General features: G+C 42.0%; 1 protein-coding gene and 2 pseudogenes across 1 annotated transcript; 2 read left to right on the top strand and 1 right to left on the bottom strand.

The window, feature by feature from the left end:
* Nucleotides 1-24,252, top strand: part of LOC116062301 — a 1,036,964-nt pseudogene that overhangs the window by 512,665 nt on the left and 500,047 nt on the right.
* On the top strand, nt 4,696-9,754 carry LOC116055158 (annotated as a pseudogene).
* Nucleotides 19,904-23,449, bottom strand: LOC116055146. Its single transcript, XM_035997032.1, has 10 exons — nt 23,359-23,449; nt 22,772-22,886; nt 22,424-22,591; nt 22,163-22,299; nt 21,716-21,827; nt 21,544-21,624; nt 20,596-20,779; nt 20,382-20,471; nt 20,172-20,249; nt 19,904-19,968 (listed from the first exon to the last, which is right to left on the bottom strand). Exons 1-10 carry the CDS (start codon nt 23,394-23,396, stop codon nt 19,904-19,906), a joined length of 1,068 nt encoding a protein of 355 aa, XP_035852925.1. The 5' UTR covers nt 23,397-23,449.

A 24,252-nucleotide genomic window follows, 5' to 3' on the forward strand; every position in this document is an offset into this window, starting at 1 on the left:
TCTCCTCATATTGTGCAGCCCTAACACGGCGAATAAATCCAGACTTGTGTCTTCTACAGAAGCAGAAAAACCTTTGTTTCACAACCTCACAGCTCGGGGTCAGTCTACCTCGGATGGTTTAGACTTTATGGCTGATAATCTAAATCCTTATGGACCAAAGATCTTTCCAGTGTTTTAATGGCTTCATTATGTTACTCACGTTACTGGATTGTATCAACAGTTAACATCATATCATTTAATACTAGAAAATGCATTTCCTGCAGAAAATGCGTGGGAATGCTGAATAGCTGAATTGCTAAAGCTAAACTGGATGAATAGCTTAAATCAGTAAGAAGAAGTTGAAGTAGTGAGAATAGTTGAAAAAGTATGAATGGTTTCAATTAACATGAATTTTATTAAAAAGTTGAATAACACCACTAATATATAAAAGAATTTATTTTCTAACTGAAATTATGATTAAGTCTGGAAGACTTACAAATATTATGAGAAACAGAAATGAAAATGCGGAAATATGAAATAAATTGTTTGAAAAATCTCAAATGGATTGCACTGCACTGCTGAAAAACTTGGACACTGAAATGTAAAATTGTCAGTTGGAAGATGAATTGCATTACCTTATTAAGCTAAGAGCTGAAATACATTTCTAGAAAAGCTGGAAGCTAAACTATAATACTGTCAAAAGTGGAAGTTCAAATAAATTGACTAAAAGGCTAAATGTATAAATACTTTGTATTATTATCAGACATATCCATTGCATAGAACAAAAAAGTATGACCCTAAAGAGCTGAGAGGTGAATATATTGCCTGAAAAGAAGTAGGATATATACATGGATCAAATCACAAATCACAAATGACACGAGAGAGAGAGAGAGAGACAGAGAGAGAGAGAGAGACAGACAGACAGAGACAGAGAGAAACAAACAGACAGACAGACAGAGACAGACAGAGACAGAGTACAGAAACAGACAGACAGAGAGACAGAGACAGACAGAAAGACAGACAGAGACAGAGAGACAGAGACAGACACACAGACAGACAGAGACATAGAGACAGACAGACAGAGAGACAAAGACGGACAGACAGAGAGAGAGAAACAAACAGACAGACAGACAGACAGAGACAGACAGACAGAGACAGACAGACAGAGACAGAGAGAAACAAACAGACAGACAGAGAGACAGAGACAGACAGAGAGACAGACAGACAGACAGAACTGTTTCTGTCTCTCTCTCTCTGTCTGTGTCTGTCTGACAGAGAAGACAGACAGAGACAGAGAGACAGAGACAGTCAGACAGAAGTGGAACGCAAAAGATGTAGACTAATGTTCATATTACTGCCTGTAGTATTCAAGTCAACTGTCTGTGAAAGGGTTGTCATGGTAACGTATGACCAGTAAAAACATCCTTTGAAGTCTGTGATGAGATCTCTTTGATCTTTAATCAGGTTAACGACCGTGTCACCTGCTGAAACTGTCAGCTGTGCCACACTGGAGCTATTCAAAGACACAGAGCAAGCTCTCAAATAAAGCCTCAGACTGCTAAAACGATAAGGGCTATCGGTGAAATGATGTAATCGTGAGCACCACAAGGCCTTTGTGAACGTATTCATGTAAAATTTATGTTGATAAACTTAAAAATGTGGGCATATCAGCGATTTAAAAAAGTGGTTCGCTCTGCGTTTCGCTCAGAAATGTGGAGAATGTTAAACAGGGCAGTGAATGGAGGGAGATGTGGAACTCTTGTCATTTGGAAGCTCATTAAGCCAAAAGTATAAGTCATATCGCAAACTTCTGCCTGAAACTAGACAAAAATACCTACGTTTTGATGTATAAATTGCTTATGACAAGTAGATATTGTGGGCTTGAGAGCAATTTATAGAGAGGGGACAAAGATAATTTTTTAAGGCTCTGTACTCTAGCGATGACATCATCCACTCTAGCTGGCCCCAACACACACTCATTAGAAACGAAGAAAAATCCTGAAATGATCACTAAACTTAAACAGCTTTTTCACAAAAACTGTAAAAGATATCAAGCTGAAAAGATATAGCCTAATACCTGAAGTTTTCATGAACATTTTAAAGTTTGTTTGGCGTCTGTAGGTGAACGTATGGAGGGGCTGAAAATTTTGGGAGCAGAAGAAGATTTGAAGGATTTGAAGCATGCTCTCATTGACTTCAATGTTAAAAAAAAGTGTTAAAAAGCTTAATATTTTTAAAAAGTATAAATAGTAGAAAAAAAGTTGAAGAAGTCCCATCATTAGCTGAAAGAGCTGAACATTTTAAAAGTTGAATGGTTTTAATAGCTGAACGTATGCAGAAGTTACAGAGAGCCAAAAAACGTACGGAATAATAAGAACTAGAAAATGCATTTCCTGCAGAAAATGCGTGGGAATGCTGAATAGCTGAATTGCTAAAGCTAAACTGGTTGAATAGCTTAAATCAGTAAGAAGAAGTTGAAGTAGTGAGAATAGTTGAAAAAGTGGAAATCGTTTTAATACGTATGAATTTCATTAAAAAGTTAAAAGCTTATGCTAAACTGAACTGTTGGCTTCAAAAGTTGAATAATGACAAAAGACGTAGAACATTGTGATTTCTGAGTATATTTTCTAACTAATAATCACACACGAATGCAGAAATATGAAACAAATAGTACGAAAAATCTTAAAGCTCAAATGCACTACACTGCTAAAAAATCAGGAAAATTGTTAGAGTTGGAAGCTAAACTGCATTACCCAAGTGAAAAGCTAAAATACATTGTTAGAAAAGCTTGAAGCTGAACTGTAATACTGTCAAAGATGAAAGTTGAAATGAATTACCTAAAACGGCTGAAAGAAGAAATACTTTGTATTATTATCAGACACTGCATAGAACGAAAAAGCATCAATCTAGCTGATATGAGATGTGAAATATATTAGGTAAAAAGAATGGGGCTGAACAAAAGGAAAGAGAGGACAGAGAGAAGGAGAGAAGGAGAGAAGAGGGGAGAGAAAGAGAAGAGAGGAAAAAGAGAGAGCCAAAATAAAACATGAATAGCTGAATTGTTAAAGCTAAATTGGTTGAATAACATAAATCCGTAAGAATAAGTTGAAGTAGTGAGAATAGTTGAAAAAGTAAAATGAGATCTTGATCAGGGACACATTGACTGATGTAACCCAGTGGGATTCAAACCAGGATCTCCCACACCAAAGGCATGTGCCCTATCCACTACACTATCATCTGTATAGACCAAGAAGGTTCCTTTAGCACTTATAAAGCCTGTCTTTGATCATTAATCACCACACCTGCTAATGAGTGAGAGACAGTGTGAGAGAACCGTAGGTTCTTTATTTAGAACTGTAGGTGAAAGTATGGAGGGGCTGAAAATGTTGGGAGCGGAAGAAAATTTGAAGGATTTGAAGCATGATCTCGTTGACTTCAATTTAAAAAAAAAAGTGTTAAAAAGCTTAATATTTTAAAAAGTATAAATAGTAGAAAAAAAGTTGAAGACGTCCCGTCATTAGCTGAAAGAGCTGAACATTTTAAAAGTTGAATGGTTTTAATAGCTCAACGTATGCAGAAGTTACGGAGAGCCAAAAATCGTACGGAAGAGGGAATAAAAACATGAAACAGAAACAGACAAACAGACAGAGACAGACAGACCGAGACAGAGAGAAACAAACAGAGAGACATGGACAGACAGAGAGAGACAGAGACAGGGAGAAACAGAAACAGACAGACAGAGACAGGGAGAAACAGAGACACATACAGAGAGACAGAGACAGACAGAGAAAGACAGAGAGAGAGACAGAGACAGACAGAGAGACATAGACAGACAGAGAGAGACAGAGACAGACAGAGAAAGACAGAGAGAGAGAGAGACAGAGACAGACAGAGAGACACATACAGAGAGACAGAGAGACAGAGACAGGGAGAAACAGAAACAGACAGACAGAGACAGGGAGAAACAGAGACAGAGACAGAGAGACAGAGACAGACAGAGACAGACAGAGAGAGACAGAGACAGACATACAGACAGACAGAGACAGAGACATAGACAGAGAGAGACAGAGACAGACAGAGACAGACAGAGAGAGACAGAGACAGACAGAGAGACAGAGACAGAGAGACAGAGACAGACAGACAGACAGACAGACAGAGACAGATAGAGAGACAGAGACAGAGAGACATAGACAGACAGAGAGAGACAGAGAGAGACAGAGAGAGACAGACAGACAGACAGAGACAGAACTTTTTCTGTCTCTCTGTCTCTGTCCTTCTGTGTCTGTCTGACAGAGAAGACAGACAGAGACAGAGAGACAGAGACAGTCAGACAGAAGTGGAACACTAAAGATGTAGACTAATGTTCATATTACTGCCTGTAGTATTCAAGTCAACTGTCTGTGAAAGGGTTGTCATGGTAACGTATGACCAGTGAAAACCCCCTTTGAAGTCTGTGATGAGATCTCTTTGATCTTTAATCAGGTTAACGACCGTGTCACCTGCTGAAACTGTCAGCTGGCCACACTGGAGCTATTCAAAGACACAGAGCAAGCTCTCAAATAAAGCCTCAGACTGCTAAAACGAAAAGGGCTATCGGTGAAATGATGTAATCGTGACCACCACAAGGCCTTTGTGAACGTATTCATGTAAAATTTATGTTGATAAACTTAAAAATGTCGGCATATCAGCGATTTGCCCACATTTTTAAGACTAACCGGAAGTCTGCTGGATAACGGGGATATGTACAGGTAAGACCATTAAAATGAGAGCCTTTAAACTGTGATTATTTAGTCAAAAGGCGTCAATAAGCGAAAACAATACAGAAAAAAATGTTTTAAATGTTTTATGGTGGTGTGACATTAGTGTTGACATGAGAACGTTATGGTATACGTGCAGTTTAGTGTCCCAAATTCCCCATACAATGTTCTTAATTAATTATGAACCTGCTAAACCACCTGTCCTACCCTAACATTAACCTTTACCTGTCTCAAGTAAGACCCTCATCATTTGGGACACTCAGTTTTTGTAAAATAATTTGGGACACTAAACTGCACGTAAGTCGAACGTTATTATATTATTAGCCTGTTTGCTTTACGTTAGCATACACGTTACTAATTAGCATGTTGTTTTTTAGTAAATGTCCCCATTAGCTTGAAAGTAAGAAGTTTTCCACAGTGTAGACAGTAAGGCCTATTGCATAGCTATATTGTGTAGCGTGACATTAGTGTTGACATGAGATAACCGTGTTGCAATTGCGTTAGCTAACGTTATTATATGATTAGCCTACATGCGTTACGTTAGCATAAACGTTACTAATTAGCATGTTTTTTTTAGTATATGTCCCCATTAGCTTGAAAGTAAGTAGTTTTCCACACTGCACACAGTGTAGACAGTAATGCCTATTGCATATATTGTGTAGCTGCTCATTAACGCTTCACTGAAGCTATATCATACTCATTGAGTGAAATATTCAAACCCAAAACGTATTTTTATGGCTGCACCATGGGCTGCATCTGTAGCATTGCGAATACATCAAATGGACTCCAGGTGTCCTGAGCTTCATTTTATATGCAAATCCATGAATGTAAGCATGCCATGTTTGTTATCAGATGACAGTCAATCTATTAGAAATAGATAGACTGTGGTGTCTCTGTCACTTATTTGTAAGTGAGCAGTGAGGGAGACTAACATAAACATTCATTGCTGTCCTCAACATTGAACTTCAAAAATAATATCCAAAAGCACAGGTCTATCTGTCTGTCTGTCTGTCTGTCTGTCTGTCTGTCTGTGTAACATTAATATCTCTTTATCTAACTTTTTTCGTGTCCCTTTACGGCATCAATTTCCTTTTATTGTTATTCCAGTGCTGCTTTAAGTCCATGGACTTCTGTGGTAAGTTTTTTTATTTCTTACCATACATTATGTCTATATTGAACAATCCCAAATTAGGTTTTGGGCCAAGCTGCATAAAAAGTGTGCCCGTATACAAATCTGTCATGTGCAAGTTTCTCTCTGTTTATGTTTCAGGTTGAAGATGGCCCAGAGAGGTAAGCCTTACAGTTGCTAATCTAGGAGCATTAGGCGAGTGTGTATGAGAAAGATAGTATGATATTAAAAATCCATACTTACCAATGACACTTGTTTATTACTGATTTATTGCTGACCAGCTTTTTCTTTATTATTAAACAAGAGAGAACACAAATTCATGAAGAACAAAGGGAAACTTTGAAATCCTTTTTTGAGGAGGGAATGACACGGGTTGGTTCCCCCCTCATATCAAGAGCTGCATCAGCTACTGGTTTGGAAACCAGTGTCATAGAGGTAAGGTTTACTTTAATGCCACACTTACAATCAACATATCAAATAAATACATAATTCTGCTGTACTGCTGGTAAAAATCAAATGTTTTTGTTAACTTATCTGCTTCTCTTCATAGTCGTCAGATTTATCTACCAACCCTTATAGAGCTGGATCAGGTTTGCCTTGGACCAGCTCTTAGTTATGCTGTTATAGTTTTAGAATGCCGGGGGACTTCCTTTGACACACTGAGCTCCTCTCTCCTCTCTCTTTCCATCTGTGTGCATCCATGTCCCAGAAATGCTTGTTACTAACTTAGCTCTGGGGAGATTATTCCCCGGAGTCCTTATGTTTTCTCACCCCGCAGTTTTCCTTGGATTAGGGTGGCCTCTAAATCATGGTTGCAGCTGCTGCCGTGGTCCTGCTCGATGCCCTGCTACGTCCTGCTACACCCTGCAGTGCCTTGCTACGCCCTGCTATGCCCTGCAGTGCCCTGTTATGTACTGCTACACCCTGCTACGCCTTTCAGTGCCCTGCTACGCTATAAACACACACACACACACACACACACACAGTAACTCTTGGGGGGAATTACTGGAATTGTTGGGTCTTTGTAAATTATAGTGTGGTCTAGACCTACTCTATCTGTAAAGTGTCTTGAGATAACTCTTGTTATGATTTGATACTATAAATAAAATTGAATTGAATTCAGTTTAATTGGTGTAATACTCTTTTTTGTGTTTTCTCTCTTTCAGAACTGGATTGGTAACTACAAAAGGTCCTTTAAAGCTTCTTCTAAGCCCCAGCCGCCAAAACAAAAACTTTACAGACGAGAGCTGTCACCTTACAATCTTTTTTGTTGGGACATTCTCAAAAACAAAGGTGAGAAACAATATTTAATGGATGCTTTTAATTGTTATACTAAATAGATTGTTGTTGTACATAGCGGCCCTGTTTACATCAGGGGTTCACAAGGGTCACGAAACAGATTTTCAAGAAAGTATTTGCCAAGTATTTCACAGACTTAAGTTGCATTCATCAGTGTAAGACTGCTGTGTCTATTGAAAAGAATCATCAGGTTATCTACTGCAAACGTTATCTTGTTTTTACAGTTGTTACAGGGTTTTACAAGCCAAGTCAACCAGTGTGTTGGACAGATTTTCTCTGTATGAATTTACTATATAAAGAGATGCTGACTCTAAGGTGTTAAGTTTTCTGTGCATCTATTTTTGTTCTCAGGCACAATGAATGATATTAAGGGTAGGTGGTCCACATTAAGGGAAGATGTCAAGCAACAGTATGTTCAGGAGGCAGCAGCACTGAAGGCACATGGGCAGACACAGGACCTTAGCCCTGAGATGAGGGAGCTTAAAATAAAAGGGCATCTGAAGAACCTGAAGTTAGAGGTTTGGAAAGAAGCTTCCTTTGCTAGGCATTAGTGGTATCATTATAGTATTAGATGTAAGGATGATTGATGGCAATTGTGATGTGAGCAGTACATTGTGACAGACAATTGGAGTGTTTATCTGTAGATTATTTTATAATTTCAAATGAATTCATCCCAAATAAACATTCCATCTGATTTTTAAACATGTAGGTTGTACTAAATCAAGTCCTCCGATGATTCGCCTACTCAAACCATGTCCATCCAAATGTATGTTATAAGCAATTATTAAACATGAGATGGCAAGCATAAGCGGTGCTTAATCGCAACAACATATACCCTACATAAAAGAATAAACACTGTAAAACCACAACTAATCTGTAAAACAAAGTAGTTGGGTCAAATGTTTACAAGGCTATCGGCATCAAATATTCTCACATTAAAAAGATTGTCGAAGGCTTATACCACCCCTCTCAAACTAAATTCCTACTGGTTGGGCTAGTCTATTCAGATCAAGGTGGTCAACTGAAACATTAGTAGTCACATATGGCTATGGGTCCATTAGACTCCATGTATATGGAGCTAATGTATAGTTTATGTAATCTCCATAAGCACTTATTTTCATAAAGATTGACTAGCCCTGTTAAGAGTTTCTTCAGTGTATGTTGGATTTTTAAAATTAACGTTTGTCCATTTTGTTTATAATGAATTATTTACTATTTTTGTGGTTTGCTTGTTTCTCTAAATATTGTAAAGGTGTCCAAGCTTGAGGCTTTGGGTGTGGAGACGGCCATTTTATCCTTTGACAGTCAAAAGGCCAGCTTAGAGCTCTTTGAAATGAGTAGCAAGGAAGCCACTGTGTTCCTTGATTCAATGGACACAGTCAACAATTTTGCCCTGCATTTCAAAGGTAATATTGGTTGTATGAAAGTCCACAGAAATGGACTCAACCCTATAATAGTGCAAATATACATAAAACAGTTTTATGGAATTAATTGTCTGTTTTCACATCTGCAGCCAGCTCCTCAGCTGCAACACCCACTACTAAAGATCCATCACTGTGCTTTTGAAAAAAGTGCAAGATCTTTTCAACCAGAGATATAGTAAGCATATGTTCAACCACTTTTTCAGACTGATGTAAAGAAATGCCTTAAAGTTATATCTTGATAACCTAATATACCTTCAAGAATCAATGGCATTTATCAAATTAATAAATGATGTATCTAATGTACCCATCAACCATAAGATTATGACACTTTAACAAAACTAGCTTTCAACAGGAGGGAAGTTAGAATTATCCAACTGTGTAACATTGTGTAACATGTGCATGCATGTGTGTGTCCATGTCTTTCAGAGGAGGCCGGAGGTACTGAAGGCTCCCCTACCAGTCCCTTGTGAATAAAGTTGCTGGGCTGCCCACTGGACTTGACATCAAGAAGCCCTCCTTTTACGGAAGAAACCAATTAGAGGCCATTTTGGCAGCTGCTGAGCAAATTTCATTTGAAATAAGTAAGTGATATTAACAGTGGCTGTTGTCTTTCTTCACTTGTGTTCCTGCAGACCATTTGGCTCTATGCAAAGTGGGGAAAATAAGTTAACTAAAGAATAATACAGGCCTTCATGTGAGTCTTTGTATAATGCTGGGCCATTGCAGACATCCAGAACAGCTGTATTGCATTTTGTTATATATTGTATATGCGTCTTTGACAGTTTGTAAGGGTTGTGACAATATTCCTCAGTTGGAGTTTTCATCATTATAGTTTAACACATTTTCTAAAAAGGCACCTCTCCAGATTATCCTAGAAGTGTTTAGTTGAATTGGCAATGGTTTACATCTTTTTATGCTCATAAAACTATTCAGTAATTCAATTCTATTCCTGTGAATTATATACCTTCATTGATACTGATATGTGATTATTTGTTCTCCAGTAATGCGGGAAGACCAATTATTTGTTATGCTCATATTACAAATGTTTTCCTTTTTCCTAAACATATCAATTAGATACAGCACAATGCAACCCCACTGACATGGCAGAGGGAATGTCCGAGCACATGGATGCAGAAGGTATGCTGAGTTGTTTTATGCCTGACTGAGTAGCTGGAGAGGTGGCAGTTCACCTCCTGGGCACTGCCAAGGTGATCTTTAGCAAGGCACCGAACCCCCCCAACGGCTGGAGATCAATAAAAAATATAAATTAAAATATTGAATTCAATTTAATTGAATAAATAACATTAAACTTAAGAAGCACATTTCACTAGATATGTAACTTTTCTAATTCAACCTCATTACACAGCATATCTGACCACTGTCCACATTAATGTCTGATGCAAATTATATGATGAAATCTTCACCTTTGTGTCGTGGTTGAATGTCTTTAAATCAACAGACACAACAGTTTGCATCCAGAAGAAGTCAGTGGAACAGATCTTTGAGGCCATGTGTGGAAATGGTATTTCTTGCAATCTTAATACATTTTGAAAGCCAATTGCTACAAATCAGTTTTTGGTATTGCTTAAATTCGAGCTTAAATGAAACTTCTAAGGTCTGCCATTGACATTTGACAGAGAAAAGCTCACTTGTTTGAAAATTACAATATATAGATACAATATTTATCCAAGTGACATTAAACAGCTTCTATAAGCTTGGTATCCTGATCATTTCACACTTTGAATTGGCTGTTGAGATTTAGATTTAGATGTTTACTATAACCATTGGCAGTATAAATGCTGCCAAATTGCATTACAAATTTTAATTAAGATTCAAAATTTAAAATTTTAAAATAAGATGTTATTGTGTTGTCTTTTATGTTCTTTAGGTGCACAGCAGATGGAAGGAGAGTCCTCAGAAACAGCCACTAATGTGTTATGGTTTTAGGTTATTTCTGTTACCTGTTTGTTCATTTCTGTTGTCTTTATTGTTTATTTGTTCCCTGTGGTTGTATTTTCTGTTCTAGTTATCTCCTGGTTTTTTGTATATGTTTTGGTTAATCCCTGTATTCTGTGTTCTGTGTGTCAAGTCTCTGTGTTTAGGTTGTTTCTTGTTTCCTGTCTGTTGTTCTGTTTCCTGTTTTATTTTGATAGTCTGTTTTCTGTCCTGTCATGTCTAGTTTTACTTTTGCCTTTGATTGTCCTGCCCCGCCCTGATGTGTTTCACCTGTCGTGTCACCTGTCCCTCATTTGTTCATTACCTCTTGTATTTAACCCCTGTGTTGGGTACACGCAGGGGTACAGATCAGATTATTGGCATATTATCAAAGATGTTTATCAATATTAATAAAGTTATGAATATGGTTATTAATAACTTCATCAAATCAACAAACAATCAAAACGGGGCACCACCCTGGAACTTCAGGGGCCAATATTGAACTGTGGAATAGTCTCATTTGTCAGTGGAAGGGTGAAATCCGAGCACTGACCTGTGTTTAACCAGCAATTAATACAATAATACACAAATAATCACAAACAACTGCTAATTAAAGTATAGTAGAATGTATTAACTTCAAAATGATCAATGGCCAATCAATAATCCTTTGATTAATTAAAACCAATATACGTTTCTTTTAAGTACAACAAAACAAAACGAAACAGCATGTGGGGAGAAGCTCTGTGTGTGTGTGTGTGTGTGTGTGTGTGTGTGTGTGTGTGTGTGTGTGTGTGTGTGTGTGTGTGAGAGAGTAGGGGGTGACGAGGTGTAGTCTAGCCAAAGACTACAAAAATGGCTAGTCTTGTGAGCTGCACAAAACTGTTTCACCCCAAGAGGGAGGTATTGATAGGCTAGGCCTAAGATTAGCCGTTAGCTCATTCAGGCTAAGCTATGTGCTACCAACAATAGGCTAGCTGCTAAGCTAACGTGTCTGCACACGTGTGGTTGACAAGAGGGAGACACAGGAGCGCAGAACTGTGGAGCGGTGCACGCTCTGCAGTTTATGTGACTCGCTGTTTGGCTAGCTGTTCACCTTAGCGCGTGTGGGTAACTAGCTATGTGTTCATATATGTGTGTGTAAGAGAAAGGTTAGAGAAGTAGGAAAGAAAGATATATATACTTGGATCTAACAGTACCTAAAACTCCTCAGCAGTGGGAGAAGCAGAAAGTAGCATTTACAGCCTGAACAAGCTAGCTACATATTCAACACAACATATCAACAATGCACCGTGATCAGAGTACATTCACAGAATAGATTTGACTCAGCGGTCACAATCCTAGATTAAGCAGTAGCAGTAGCGCTGTATTAATCAGATCACATTAATGGTAACACAAAGTAGCAGCAATAGCAAATTACTCATTAATAAAACACACTATTTATCTCTGCCCAGACGTAAGCCTTCTTACTGTGTGTTCAGTCCGTTTATCCGTAGGTTTCCACGAAAGAAACGGGGTCCGTGTCTACTCGTCAGCAGATCAGGGGAAGCCCTCCTTCCAAAAAAGGCAGAAGGAAGAGAGCTAGGGTCGACTTGAGAAGAAAAACGTGTCCAATTTCCTTCTAGAGAACGTGTTGTTCTCTCTGCAGTTTTGAAACACGATGTGTGTTACAGGATCCAGTGGTGTTCTTCCAGAACACCGAGAGATAAATCCACTTTCGCCAGAAAGTGGAAGTTTTGGCACAAGCTTGCGTGCTTCCTGCAGCAACGGGGTTGCTATGAAAGACGAAGGTTTGGGGGTTGACATGGAGTTTTATAGCTCAGGCCACCAGACCTGGCTCCATGCTGGTTTTATGGTACCTCTGAACCAATGGGAATGCAGGACCTCCTTGTGTTTCGGCCATTTTGTGCAGTAACACCTAGGTGCGACTTTTAGGCTGCAAGGTCTGCATGCAGGCTGTTGTCTCTGAGCACATGTTGGCTGGAAATCCTTTGTTTGACAAGATAATGTTTAACTCACTCCTGGACGGACCCAACACCTGTGTTCCCTTTGTCTCGTGTCAGATCGTTTTGTATCCCCGTGTCAGTGTGTGTGCGTCTTCGTCAGTCTCTCCTTTTTCCCGGTGTTAGTTTTTGCCACAGCTCACAGGACTCTTTGATTGGTTTGTGTTTTTTTTTGAGAAAATAAATCTTGTGCTTCAACGCTGCTCCTGCCTGCCTCTCTCTCTCTGCGTTTGGGTCCACTATTCCTCCGCCTCCCCGTAACAGAACGATCTGACCAGTATGGACCCAGCGGAGAAGGTTTTTTTTAAGAAGAAGGTGCTGGAGTTTGGCTGGACTGTGCAGTGTCTGCTTTGCACTGAGCCTGACCGGCACCCTCCCCTCCTGAAGAAGCTCGACATTCTGCAGCAGTGGTTGTCGGAGAGGCCATGGGTGAGTCACTTTGTTCCCCAGTTGGAGGATTTTAAGCACTGGCTAGATTATTTTTCCCGAGCCACCTCCAGTGACTCACCCACCAGCCTGCCTCCTTCCCAGTCGGCTAACACCGTGGCCATCGGTGCATGTTTTGCCAATGCCTCGCTCCTCACCCCAGAGTCCTCATTCCCTAGTGTCCCTGAGCTGACGTGCATCTCTTCTGTTCCCGAGCTGACGTGCAACCCTTCTGTTCCCGGGCTGACGTGCAACCCTTCTGTTCCCGGGCTGGCGTGCAGCCCTCCTGTCTCCGAGCTGGCGTGCAGCTCTCCTGACTCCGAGCTGGCGTGCAGCTCTCCTGACTCCGAGCTGGCGTGCAGCTCCTCTGACCCCGAGCTGGCGTGCAGCTCCTCTGACCCCGAGCTGGCGTGCAGCTCCTCTGACCCCGAGCTGGCGTGCAGCTCTCCTGACCCCAAGCTAGTTAGCAGCCCACCTGAATCCAAGCTAGTTAGCAGCCCACCTGAATCCGAGCTGGCTAGCAACCTCCTTGAGCCCCTGCTAGCTAGCGATCCCCCGGAGCCCCTGCTAGCTAGCGATCCCCCTGAGCCCCTGCTAGCTAGCGATCCCCTTGAACCCATGCTAGCTAGCATCTCCCCAGAATCCAGGCTAGCTAGCAGTCTTCCTGATTCCCGGCTAGCTAGCAGCCTCTCAACTTCCCCGCTAGCTAGCAACCTCCTTGAATCCGGGCTAGCTAGCAACCTCCCTGAGCCTCGGTTAGCTAGCAACCTCCCTAAATCCAGGCTAGCTAGCAAACCCCCTGAATCCAGGCTAGCTAGTAGCCTTCCCGAGCCACGGCTAGCTAGCAGCCCTCTTGAATCCAGGCTAGCTAGCGATCCCCCTGAGCCCCTGCTAGCTAGCGATCCCCCTGAGCCCCTGCTAGCTAGTGATCCCCCTGAGCCCCTGCTAGCTAGCGATCCCCTTGAGCCCATGCTAAATAGCATCTCCCCAGAATCCAGGCTAGCTAGCAGTCTTCCTGATTCCCGGCTAGCTAGCAGCCTCTCAACTTCCCCGCTAGCTAGCAACCTCCCTGAGCCTCGGTTAGCTAGCAACCTCCCTAAATCCAGGCTAGCTAGCAAACCCCCTGAATCCAGGCTAGCTAGTAGCCTTCCCGAGCCCCGGCTAGCTAGCAGCCCTCTTGAATCCAGGCTAGCTAGCGATCCCCCTGAGCCCCTGCTAGCTAGCGATCCCCCTGAGCCCCTGCTAGCTAGCGATCCCCCTGAGCCCCTGCTAGCTAGCGATCCCCTTGAGCCCATGCTAGCTAGCATTTCCCCAGAATCCAGGCTAGCTAGCAGTCTTCCTGATTCCCGGCTAGCTAGCAGCCTCTCAACTTCCCCGCTAGCTAGCAACCTCCTTGAATCCGGGCTAGCTAGCAACCTCCCCGAGCCTCGGTTAGCTAGCAACCTCCCTAAATCCAGGCTAGCTAGCAAACCCCCTGAATCCAGGCTAGCTAACAGCCTTCCCGAGCCCCGGCTAGTTAGCAACCTCCCTGAGCCCCAGCTAGCTAGCAACCCCCCTGGTTCCCTGCTAGCTAGCATCTCCCCTGAATCCTGGCTAGGTAGCAGCCTTCCTGAGCCCCGGCTAGCTAGCCACTTCCCTGAGCCCCAGCTAGCTGGCAGCTCCCCTGAGCCCCAGCTAGCTGGCAGCTCCCCTGAATCTAGGCTAGCTAGCAGCCTTCTTGATCCCCGGCTGGCTAGCAGCCTCTCTGAGTCCCGGCTAGCTAGTAGCCTTCCTGAGCCCCGGCTAGTTAGCAGCCCCTCTGAGACCAGGCTAGTTTGCAACCCCCCTGAGTCCAGCCTAGCTAGCACTCTCCCAGATCCCAGGTTAGCTAGCCGCCCCCCGGAATTTAGGCTGGCTAGCAGCCTCTCAGAGCCCCAGCTAGCTAGTAACCTCCCGGAATCCTGGCCGCCTAGTAACCCCCCTGACTCCAGGCTTGCTAGCAGCCTTCCTAGTGTTCCCAAGCTGCCCAGTGTCCCAGCTCTGCCCAGCTTCCCCGAGCCTCCTAGTGTCCCCGAGCTTCCTAGCGTTCCCGAGAGTTCCCTAGAGTTTCCTAGTGTCCCCGAGTTTCCTAGTGTCCCCGAGTTTCCTAGTGTCCCCGAGTTTCCTAGAGTTCCCGAGTTTCCTAGTGTCCCTAGGCGGTCCTTTATCCTTGATCCCTGGCTGACTAGCAGCTTTCCTGATCCCCGGCTGACTAGCAGCTTTCCTGATCCCCGGCTGGCTAGCAGCCTCCCTGAATCCAGGTTAGCTAGCAGTCTCCCTAGTCCCCGGCTGGCTAGCCACCCTCCTGAATCCTGGCTGGTGTCCAGCCCCTCTGAACTGGCTATAGCCACCCCTGTGACCGCCCCTGAGACCGCCCTTGAGACCACCCCTAGGACTTTGCCTTTGTTCTGCCCCCCTGAGACCTTGCCCATGGTGGTCAGGCCGACTCCTGCCCCTCGTGCCCTGTCGGCAGTCAGGCCCACTCCTGCCCCTCGTGCCTTGTCGGCGGTCAGGCCCACTCCTGCCCCTCGTGCCCTGTTGGCACCCCAGTCAACCTCTGCCCCGGTTGCCTGGCCGCCTGACTCCGGCCTAGCTGGCCCGTCGCCTGACTCCGGCCCAGCTGACCCGTCGTCTGACCCCGGCCCAGCTGACCCGTCGCCTGATTCCAGTCCAGATGACCCGCCGCCTGACTCCGGCCCAGCTGCCCCTTCACCTGCGCAGCCTCCCAAGGGGCTCCGTCTCGGCCGACCTGCCTAGCCGCCTGAGTGCCCTCGACGTCCAGTACGGCCACCTGAAAGTTTCTGCCTTCGTCGCCGGTGGCCAGACGGTTTCTGCCTTCGTCGCCGGTGGCCAGAGGGATTCCGCCTTCGTCGCCGGTGGCCAGAAGGTTTCTGCCTCCGCCGCAGGCCGCCAGAGGGATTCTGCCTTCGTCGCCGGTGGCCAGAAGGTTTCTGCCTTCCTCGCAGGCCGCCAGTGGGATTCTGCCTTCGTCGCCGGTAGCCAGAGGGATTCTGCCTTCGTCGCAGGCCGCCTGAAGGTTTCTTCCTTCGTTGCGGCTCTCAGTCCCCTGTTGCCGAGGCCTCTCAGTCCCCTGTTGCCGAGGCCTCTCAGTCCCCTGTTGCCGAGGCCTCTCAGTTCCCTGTTGCCGAGGCCTCTCAGTCCCCGGTTGCCGAGGTCTCCCAGTGACTCTGTTCCCTGTGCCCCAGGGACTCTCTGTTTTCCCCCGAGTGGCCCCGCTCTGTGTTTCCCCCGAGTGGCCCCGCTCTGTGTTTTCCCCGAGTGGCCCCGCTCTGTGTTTCCCCCGAGTGGCCCCGCTCTGTGTTTCCCCCGAGTGGCCCCGCTCTGTGTTTCCCCCAAGACTCTCTGTTCCCTGTCCCGAGTGGCCCCTCTGTTTCCCCCAGGCCTCACCGGCCCTCTGTTTCCCCCAGGCCTCACCGGCCCTCTGTTTCCCCCAGGCCTCACCGGCCCTCTGTTTCCTTTGTCCCAGTGACTCTCTGTTCCCTGTGCCATAGTGACACTCTGCTCCCTGTACCCCAGTGACACTCTGCTTCCCCCGGACTCTAGTCGCCCCTTTTGGGTTGTTTTTTGTTTTGGCCGTCTGGTATCCGCCCTTGAGGGGGGGGCTCTGTTATGGTTTTAGGTTATTTCTGTTACCTGTTTGTTCATTTCTGTTGTCTTTATTGTTTATTTGTTCCCTGTGGTTGTATTTTCTGTTCTAGTTATCTCCTGGTTTTTTGTATATGTTTTGGTTAATCCCTGTATTCTGTGTTCTGTGTGTCAAGTCTCTGTGTTTAGGTTGTTTCTTGTTTCCTGTCTGTTGTTCTGTTTCCTGTTTTATTTTGATAGTCTGTTTTCTGTCCTGTCATGTCTAGTTTTACTTTTGCCTTTGATTGTCCTGCCCCGCCCTGATGTGTTTCACCTGTCGTGTCACCTGTCCCTCATTTGTTCATTACCTCTTGTATTTAACCCCTGTGTTCCCTTTGTCTCGTGTCAGATCGTTTTGTATCCCCGTGTCAGTGTGTGTGCGTCTTCGTCAATCTCTCCTTTTTCCCGGTGTTAGTTTTTGCCACAGCTCACAGGACTCTTTGATTGGTTTGTGTTTTTTTTTGAGAAAATAAATCTTGTGCTTCAACGCTGCTCCTGCCTGCCTCTCTCTCTCTGCGTTTGGGTCCACTATTCCTCCGCCTCCCCGTAACACTAATGTAGCCATGGTGATGACTACAGATGAAGGTATCTGTCCAAACTATTATTTATATTTAACCAGGAAGTCCCATTGATACTAATAACGCCTTTTTCAAGCAGCAAAGATAAAAACAAGTAATTTCAACAGATTACAATACTGCAATATTTAATCACAATTATGTTATTACAGGTGAAAACTGGTTGAATGTGATTGAACTTAAAATGCATTTCATTTAGGTGCAGCAGGTGCTTTGTACTTTATTGTTGTTTATTGGCACCATCAATGTGGTTCCTTTCAAACAGTACAATGCGGGGAACATTAAAATTCTATTGTACTGAATTGAGTACACATGTTGTAAATAAAAAGTAGCCTATTTCTCAGTTTCATTATTGGCTCACCTCTTCAATACCCAGGGTCACAGTATGATTTGATGTTTTACATAACTTATTTTCCACAGTCCTACTACTCAGACTGTTAGAATTTCCTTGTTGTATTGTCACTAGTATGTATTTTGCAAAATTGATATTGAAAAGAGGGTTTATGTCAGAGGAGTAGTAAACTTGTGAAAACATGGGCATACAGTTGGAAGACTACACTTTATTTATTTCTAATTTAAAAATAATGGTTGCTTTTTCAAATTTGCAGCATGACATTCAGTATCAAAAAATATCAAAAGTACAACAATTAATACATCAACAAGATAGAAAGAAGAAAAACTACAAGCAAAGAAAAAAAAAACATAAGATAAAAAAGAAATACAGAAACGCGAGTACATAACAGCTAGCACACTTGAAAAAATGTATTGAAGACAACCATTGTTTTCATTGGTTGCTATGGATGCTGCTTTAGCTGAAACCAGAGTGATAGAGAAAGACACTATTACTATCTCTATGGCTCTGGCTGAAACCATCTAGCTTGCATGACGTACTTCCACCCACAAGTATTATTTACTGTCACGTCTTTTCTTTCTAACGTTTTAGAGAAAATACGAAAGTGTCCGTGATAACTCAACACTATGACGGGTTTATGTTAAGGATATCCGTTTTAATTATTATCCTTCGATTCTGAGAAGTACATTCTATTACGTCAGTTTTGATAGCGGAAGGCTAGGGGTGCGTTCGAATCATGGTTAGAGTTGTCTGCCGTGGATGTGCTCCATTCCATTTCAAATTGCCGCCGGTCGGCCACAACCCACATCCAGAGTTATAGAGAAAGATTATATCTCTATGGCTCTGCTGCCCACGTCCAAATGCCACTATTATCTCTATTAAGAAAACACGTTTAATAGCCTGTGATTGTAAAATGTTATTTATGTCATTTAATTGTATACTTCAAAGAATATGTGGCTGGGGATAGGCTACCTAATATTAAATCTGCGTTCTTGAAACATAAACTAATTTCTACATTAAGTACCATCTGGTTGGATTTTACAGTAAATATGCTATGCTAGATTTGCCAATCATAGCTGAAGCATTTAGTTGCTCACAGTGACAGGTTGATTGATTGATTGATATCTTTTATTTTGAACATGTAAATAAAATAAAACAGAAAAAAAATAGTAATTAAAAAAAAATAAACAATCTAGTAGAAAACATAAGGAAACAAAGTGCTATCTCATGTTAGCAGGTGGTTGATGAAAATGATTGGCAGGTAGTTGTGGTTACTAAGCAGTTGTCAGACGGTTACTAGAGTGATTGCAGTGTGGTTACTAGGTTTAGGTAACTATACTTACAGTGTCATCAGAGCAGAAGTAGACAGGCCAAGAGGGATCGCATGCTTCCTGAAAATCAATTGTTGCAGGGAAGATGCTCATCTGCGGTGGCCACTGAATAGTGTTGTATTCCTTGATTGCTTGTCTCAGTCTCTTGTTGGAGTTGGCTACCTGCTTGGACAGTCTAATGGCAATGCCCTGCCCATCTGAAACAAAGTTAGAAAACACACATGCAAAGAAATGAATTCATTAGTTTGTATTATGGTCCTTTGAAGAGTTGGATCTTAAATTTTATCTACTTATTTTATCTAGTTATCCACAGCACTTTACCTGGCCTTGCATATAAGTTGGCCTCTGAGGTCACTGTCAACATCTTTAAGGGTAGACTGGAAGTCTAGATCAGATTCTTTCCATCTTATCCAAATGCGGTGTTTTGTTTCAATGTTCAGCAGAGAGTTCTCAATTCTACAATGGTCAGCAAGTAAATATTATTAAATGTCATTTAGACATTTAATCAGAGAACAGCAACAGACAGATACAGCCTACTTACTCTGTTTCATCCTCCATGTACAACTCACAAGTCCCAGATCTATACATTACAAGAAGTACAGTACAAGAATTCAGTGGTTACCTACCAGAAATCATTACTGTGGTACACCTGACCAAACACTGTAGAAGTTATAAGGAAGGCCTTGGTGGTATTGCAGCATTATAGCAACTCTTCATTTATAACAGGAATCTTCAACAGGGGAGATGGCCTCCAAATTATTAATTTTTAAAAAGAAATTTCAAAAATTGTTGGGTCTTAAGATGAATCCAACATATTATGAGGTGAGCTGCTTATAGGTGGGCCTATAGGTAATTAATAAAAACGCTGAAGACCCCTGATTTATTACCATTGTGAGTTTCCTAAAAACATATGCTGTTATTGTCTCACTCATAGCTATGTAATCACACCTAGGCTTCCATGTTGAAGCACATCAGTAGATTACTTAAAGATGGGTGTAATTACTATATAGTCTTACATCAACACATTGAACTCTTACTTGAACTTGTAGAACTTCATCAGCTTGATGATGTAGTCTCTTTTCCATCTACAGACAGTGTCTGGAGAACAGATAAAGACATTACTATTGCTATAATAAAGTGCTTCATTTCATGTTACTTCTTTACCCACACAGTTTACAGGATTGTATTGCATTACTGTACATGGAAAGGTAAGTATAACATATTTGCAATAGTCTTTGTCAATAATATTCATGAATATTCATACAATTCAAGACATTCACGCATTCACTTCAGTTGCATACTTATCGGTTTCTGTTTCTGTTGGGCTAGTTCCATCTCCCTTTTCTTCCACCTCTCCACGTCTCGCTCAGAAACCAACACTAGGCAACAACAAAATAACAGGAAACAAGACAACCATCATTGCTACATTCTCACAAAATGCACTTGTAAATGGAATCTAAAATTCTTCCATTCACAACTATTGTTGACTGCTTCTTATGTGCAGGGTTTACCTGGTGCCTCTCTGATGACAGATGAGAGGTCTTCTTGAGCGAGAATTGATATTTTCTCTGCTCTGTCTAATCTTTGCAGGAGCTGCACCTCTGTAAAGAAAGTTTAATGTACTTATGTTTACCAATTTGTGTATAATCAGCTTAACTCAAAAATATATCAAATGTTTAGACATTAAACAACACATTTAGACAGGTTATACAGCAGTGGACAAACCCAGGTCAGTTGATTTCCTCCGTCCATAATGTAAAAGGGCATCAGTCAGCAGGTCAAGGCGGTGAGATGGAGTCATCTCCTTTGTGACTCTGGCAAATCTTCGGAGGAAAGACCACAGCCTTTCCATTCCTTCCCCATCTGTGAGCCCAAACCCTTCAAGCCGCCTGTTACAGCGACCAACTGCCTATATGGATCAGCTTGGGACAGAATAATTCCTATACAAATGCTGTTTAAATAATTTGTTTATAGTAATCAGGTAGTCTGCTTACAGTGTTCATTTGTGTGTATGTGTGTGTATGTGTGTGTGTGTGTGTGTGTGTGTGTGTGTGTGTGTGTGTGTGTGTGTGTGTGTGTACGCGCATAAGCTTGCTGTGTGTCAGAGTCGCGCGTCATGTGATATTTTCCTATATTATATTTTATTTTACACCACTGTGGCTCAGTGAGTTATTTTGCCCTCATTTCCTGCTCTGCTTGCGGTTTCAGACTTTTATGGGGAATAATTACTGTCCCTGTTCCCTCATAGGAACAGCTAGACCTACTGTATGTTTACTGGGTGGAGTGTAATGCTTTCAACCTGACCTTTCAGACTTGAAGGGCTTGGAGCAGGAGAGGGCCCTGGTTTGTTATTTTATCTTTAAATCAGTAGCGAAGCTGTCCATTTCATTACTTTATATTCATGTAATAATTATAGAAATTAGATGTTAATCTGCATAAAAAAATAAACAAAAATAAAACAAATTTGCTTATAACAATCATCCACTTATAGTTATTAACTTGACCCGGAGAGATATGAACACTGTAAGCGGTTTCCACTTCATATCACTAAACAGTGCATCTCTGAAACAAGTCAAACACCAGGTGGGGAAATGTTAGAATAAAGATTGCTTTAAGGCATTTGTACTACACATTAAAAATGGAGGCCAAAAAGAGAGTGAATGATGAATTTACCTGGCAGGGCAATTTGTGTCCATAAATGTGAAACGCTGGTACAGCCAAGGAGATGTTGTGTGGTATGCCCTCCCCTGATTTCTAACTGAACACAGTATGGCATCATTTGGAGTTAATCTGTTAAGGTCTTTTATCAAAACAATAATTTAGTTTTACACAAAAAAGTACTTACACGCAAATGTGAGGCAACAACACAGGCAATGTCATAGACTACTCTGAGGTGTATGTTCTTGTTCTCACATCTTCGAAGAAGCTCATCAATGACGTACAGAGGATAGGCTAATCTATTTCAACACAAAAATGTGAATAATTAAACACTTCATACTGAGGAAAAGTGAAGACTTAATAAGGACACTCAAAATGATCCAAACATATAAATAAAAGTGAAAATTAGAATGGTGGCAAGGTTTCATTTTTGTAATATTTTGAAATCTCCCATATACATTCCATGAGGTTCATATTTGGTGATTGAAAAAAAAAAAAAAAATGTATAAGCTGTTTCCCAATTCAGGGTCTGCAGCCTTTGAAGGCTGCAACTGTAGACCGAATAGCTTATGTTAGGTTCATGTTATCCTAAGCATTGAATATTGAGTCAACAGTCATAAATGTCACTACTTGCCTTTCTCGTTGGCTCATGTTGACAAACATTAGCGGCATTTCATGACGACAGGAAGCTCCAAACACTCCTGTAACAACAAGTTTCTTTGCTTGTTGCTGGGACCTCAGAACGTTGCCAGCCTTGAAGTTACTGCAGTCCTAAATATTTAAGGAACTATTAGATTTATGACCAGAATAATGGTATTCTTCCAGGAGTTACATCTAACATGTCATGGACTCAGATTTTTCAGTCCTAATACAGTATTCTGCAACTGTGACTAACCTCGTTAGGCTTTGAGCTGTCAAGATGTGAAAGAAGGTATTCCTCTACATCCTTTTCATCAACAAACATGCGGGTTCCATGAAATGGCTCAACCACACTTGTCCCTGAGCTTTGCTTCCTCACAAGGCCAAAGTTGGCATCCAATGTCACTATCATATCTCCATCCGCCTGGGAAACAAACATTTACAGTAATCCTGGTTAATCTCATACAGCCTTCATAAATGCAGGTTGCACCAGAGAACACCTGGTTGATACACTCACTAATATTATCACTATTTTATTATAATACTTATACAACAATTAACTGATTTTGCGATAAACAAGAACCATGCTGGAACTACAACCAACCTTTGGACATGCTGGGCATGTGGTCCCATCATCTAACTGTGGGCAAACATCTACCAAACTTCGTTGTTGAAAGTGGTAATGCCTAAACTGGGATATGGATTCTCCCACCAGGGCTCTGTAGAGTGTGTTAACCTACAGCATAAGCAGCAGTCAGTGAAAACCTTTACTTTTCATAGAAACCTTTTCATAAAATTACATCTCCTAAATAAAAGGCCAAGGTGATGGTGGTTTACTCAGACGTTTTTTTTTATAGAAAAATATCAATAATAATTTTGCATGCAACTATATAATCCTAGACGGTTCCATAAATAATAATGATGTAGTACAATCAAAGTAGAAGGTCCAATTGTCACATCTATGTGGACTGGTCAGTCTTCCATGAAAGTAACTAAAATATTCACTTCACAGACATGACTTCTGCAAACTGACTTACCTCTGCAAGTGTAAGGTTGTTTTTCCAGCGTAGGGTGTTGCAAAATCCCTCAACAGAAACCTGACGCTCCAGTGACAGACAAACAAAAAGCTCTAGCAGAGGGATGGAAAAGGCTGTCTGGGGCTTGTCGGTTGTTGCTGGCCAGAGCCCGTACCTTAGCAGAGTGCAGGCTTCTGGTTCACACGCACACATATTGACAGTGACGGTGCAGAGCCGTCCTGCCAAATAAAAAGAGGGAAATTAAATAAAAACATAACAAAGTATTACTATAGAGACTACCATATCAGCATAGACAAAATCACTTGAGTGTGTCACCTATACCTTAATGTTTGTTATTATTGTAATAAGCAAACAGGCACAGAAAATAATTTTCAAAAATGCATCACAAATTTGACTAATTTCTTACGGGAAATCATTACTCCACATTTAATAGGATTGGATTCCTCAACCTTAAAATTAAATACATTACATTTTTTCAATATAAAATGACAAACCTGTGCTGACAATGAGCTTCATGTCCTTCATGTACACAGCATGGGTGCTATGGCCTTCAGGTAAGTATAGGAATAACCCCAGGGAAGATGGCTCATAGTAGGCCTTCTGTAAGAAAGATTGATAGCTCTAACAAAGTTTTTAAAACAACAGACTGAAGACACAAATAATTGATACAACATAGTGCTAAAATATTACCGTAACAAGATTGTAATGAATCTATTTAAAATGACTTTGAGTTAGCTATGTCTGTATGTATGACTGCATGCTATTATTCTTACATTCCACTTATCAGGTAGGTGCAGTGGATTTCTGTGAGTCCTCTTCAAACAAGCCTCACAAAAGACTGCAGTTGTGCTGCAGTCAATGCACCTATAATCAGCATCTTCTAGGCAGACAACACACTGCGTAGTGATTGGTGCTGAACATTCTAACGACACCTTAAGCATGGCATCCTTGACTGCAACCCAGGCATGAATCTCTCTCTTCTTTGCCTTACTGTATGCAGTCTCAGAACATGAACTACAGCTAGGTGCCACATCATCAGATTCAACCT

Source organism: Sander lucioperca, chromosome 21, assembly GCF_008315115.2.
Source record: "Sander lucioperca isolate FBNREF2018 chromosome 21, SLUC_FBN_1.2, whole genome shotgun sequence".
In the NCBI taxonomy this organism is placed as follows: Eukaryota; Metazoa; Chordata; class Actinopteri; order Perciformes; family Percidae; genus Sander; species Sander lucioperca.

Excerpts from the sequence above, each read along its gene's own strand:
- LOC116055146 (XM_035997032.1), bottom strand. The coding sequence starts at position 23,396 with ATGTGTGCGTGTGAACCAGAAGCCTGCACTCTGCTAAG. Across the intron at positions 20,472-20,595 it reads GAGGAAATCAACTGACCTGG|AGGTGCAGCTCCTGCAAAGA; the intron begins GTTTGTCCACTG and ends CTTTCTTTACAG. Across the intron at positions 19,969-20,171 it reads ACAGAAACAGAAACCGATAA|ACACTGTCTGTAGATGGAAA; the intron begins GTATGCAACTGA and ends TCTGTTCTCCAG.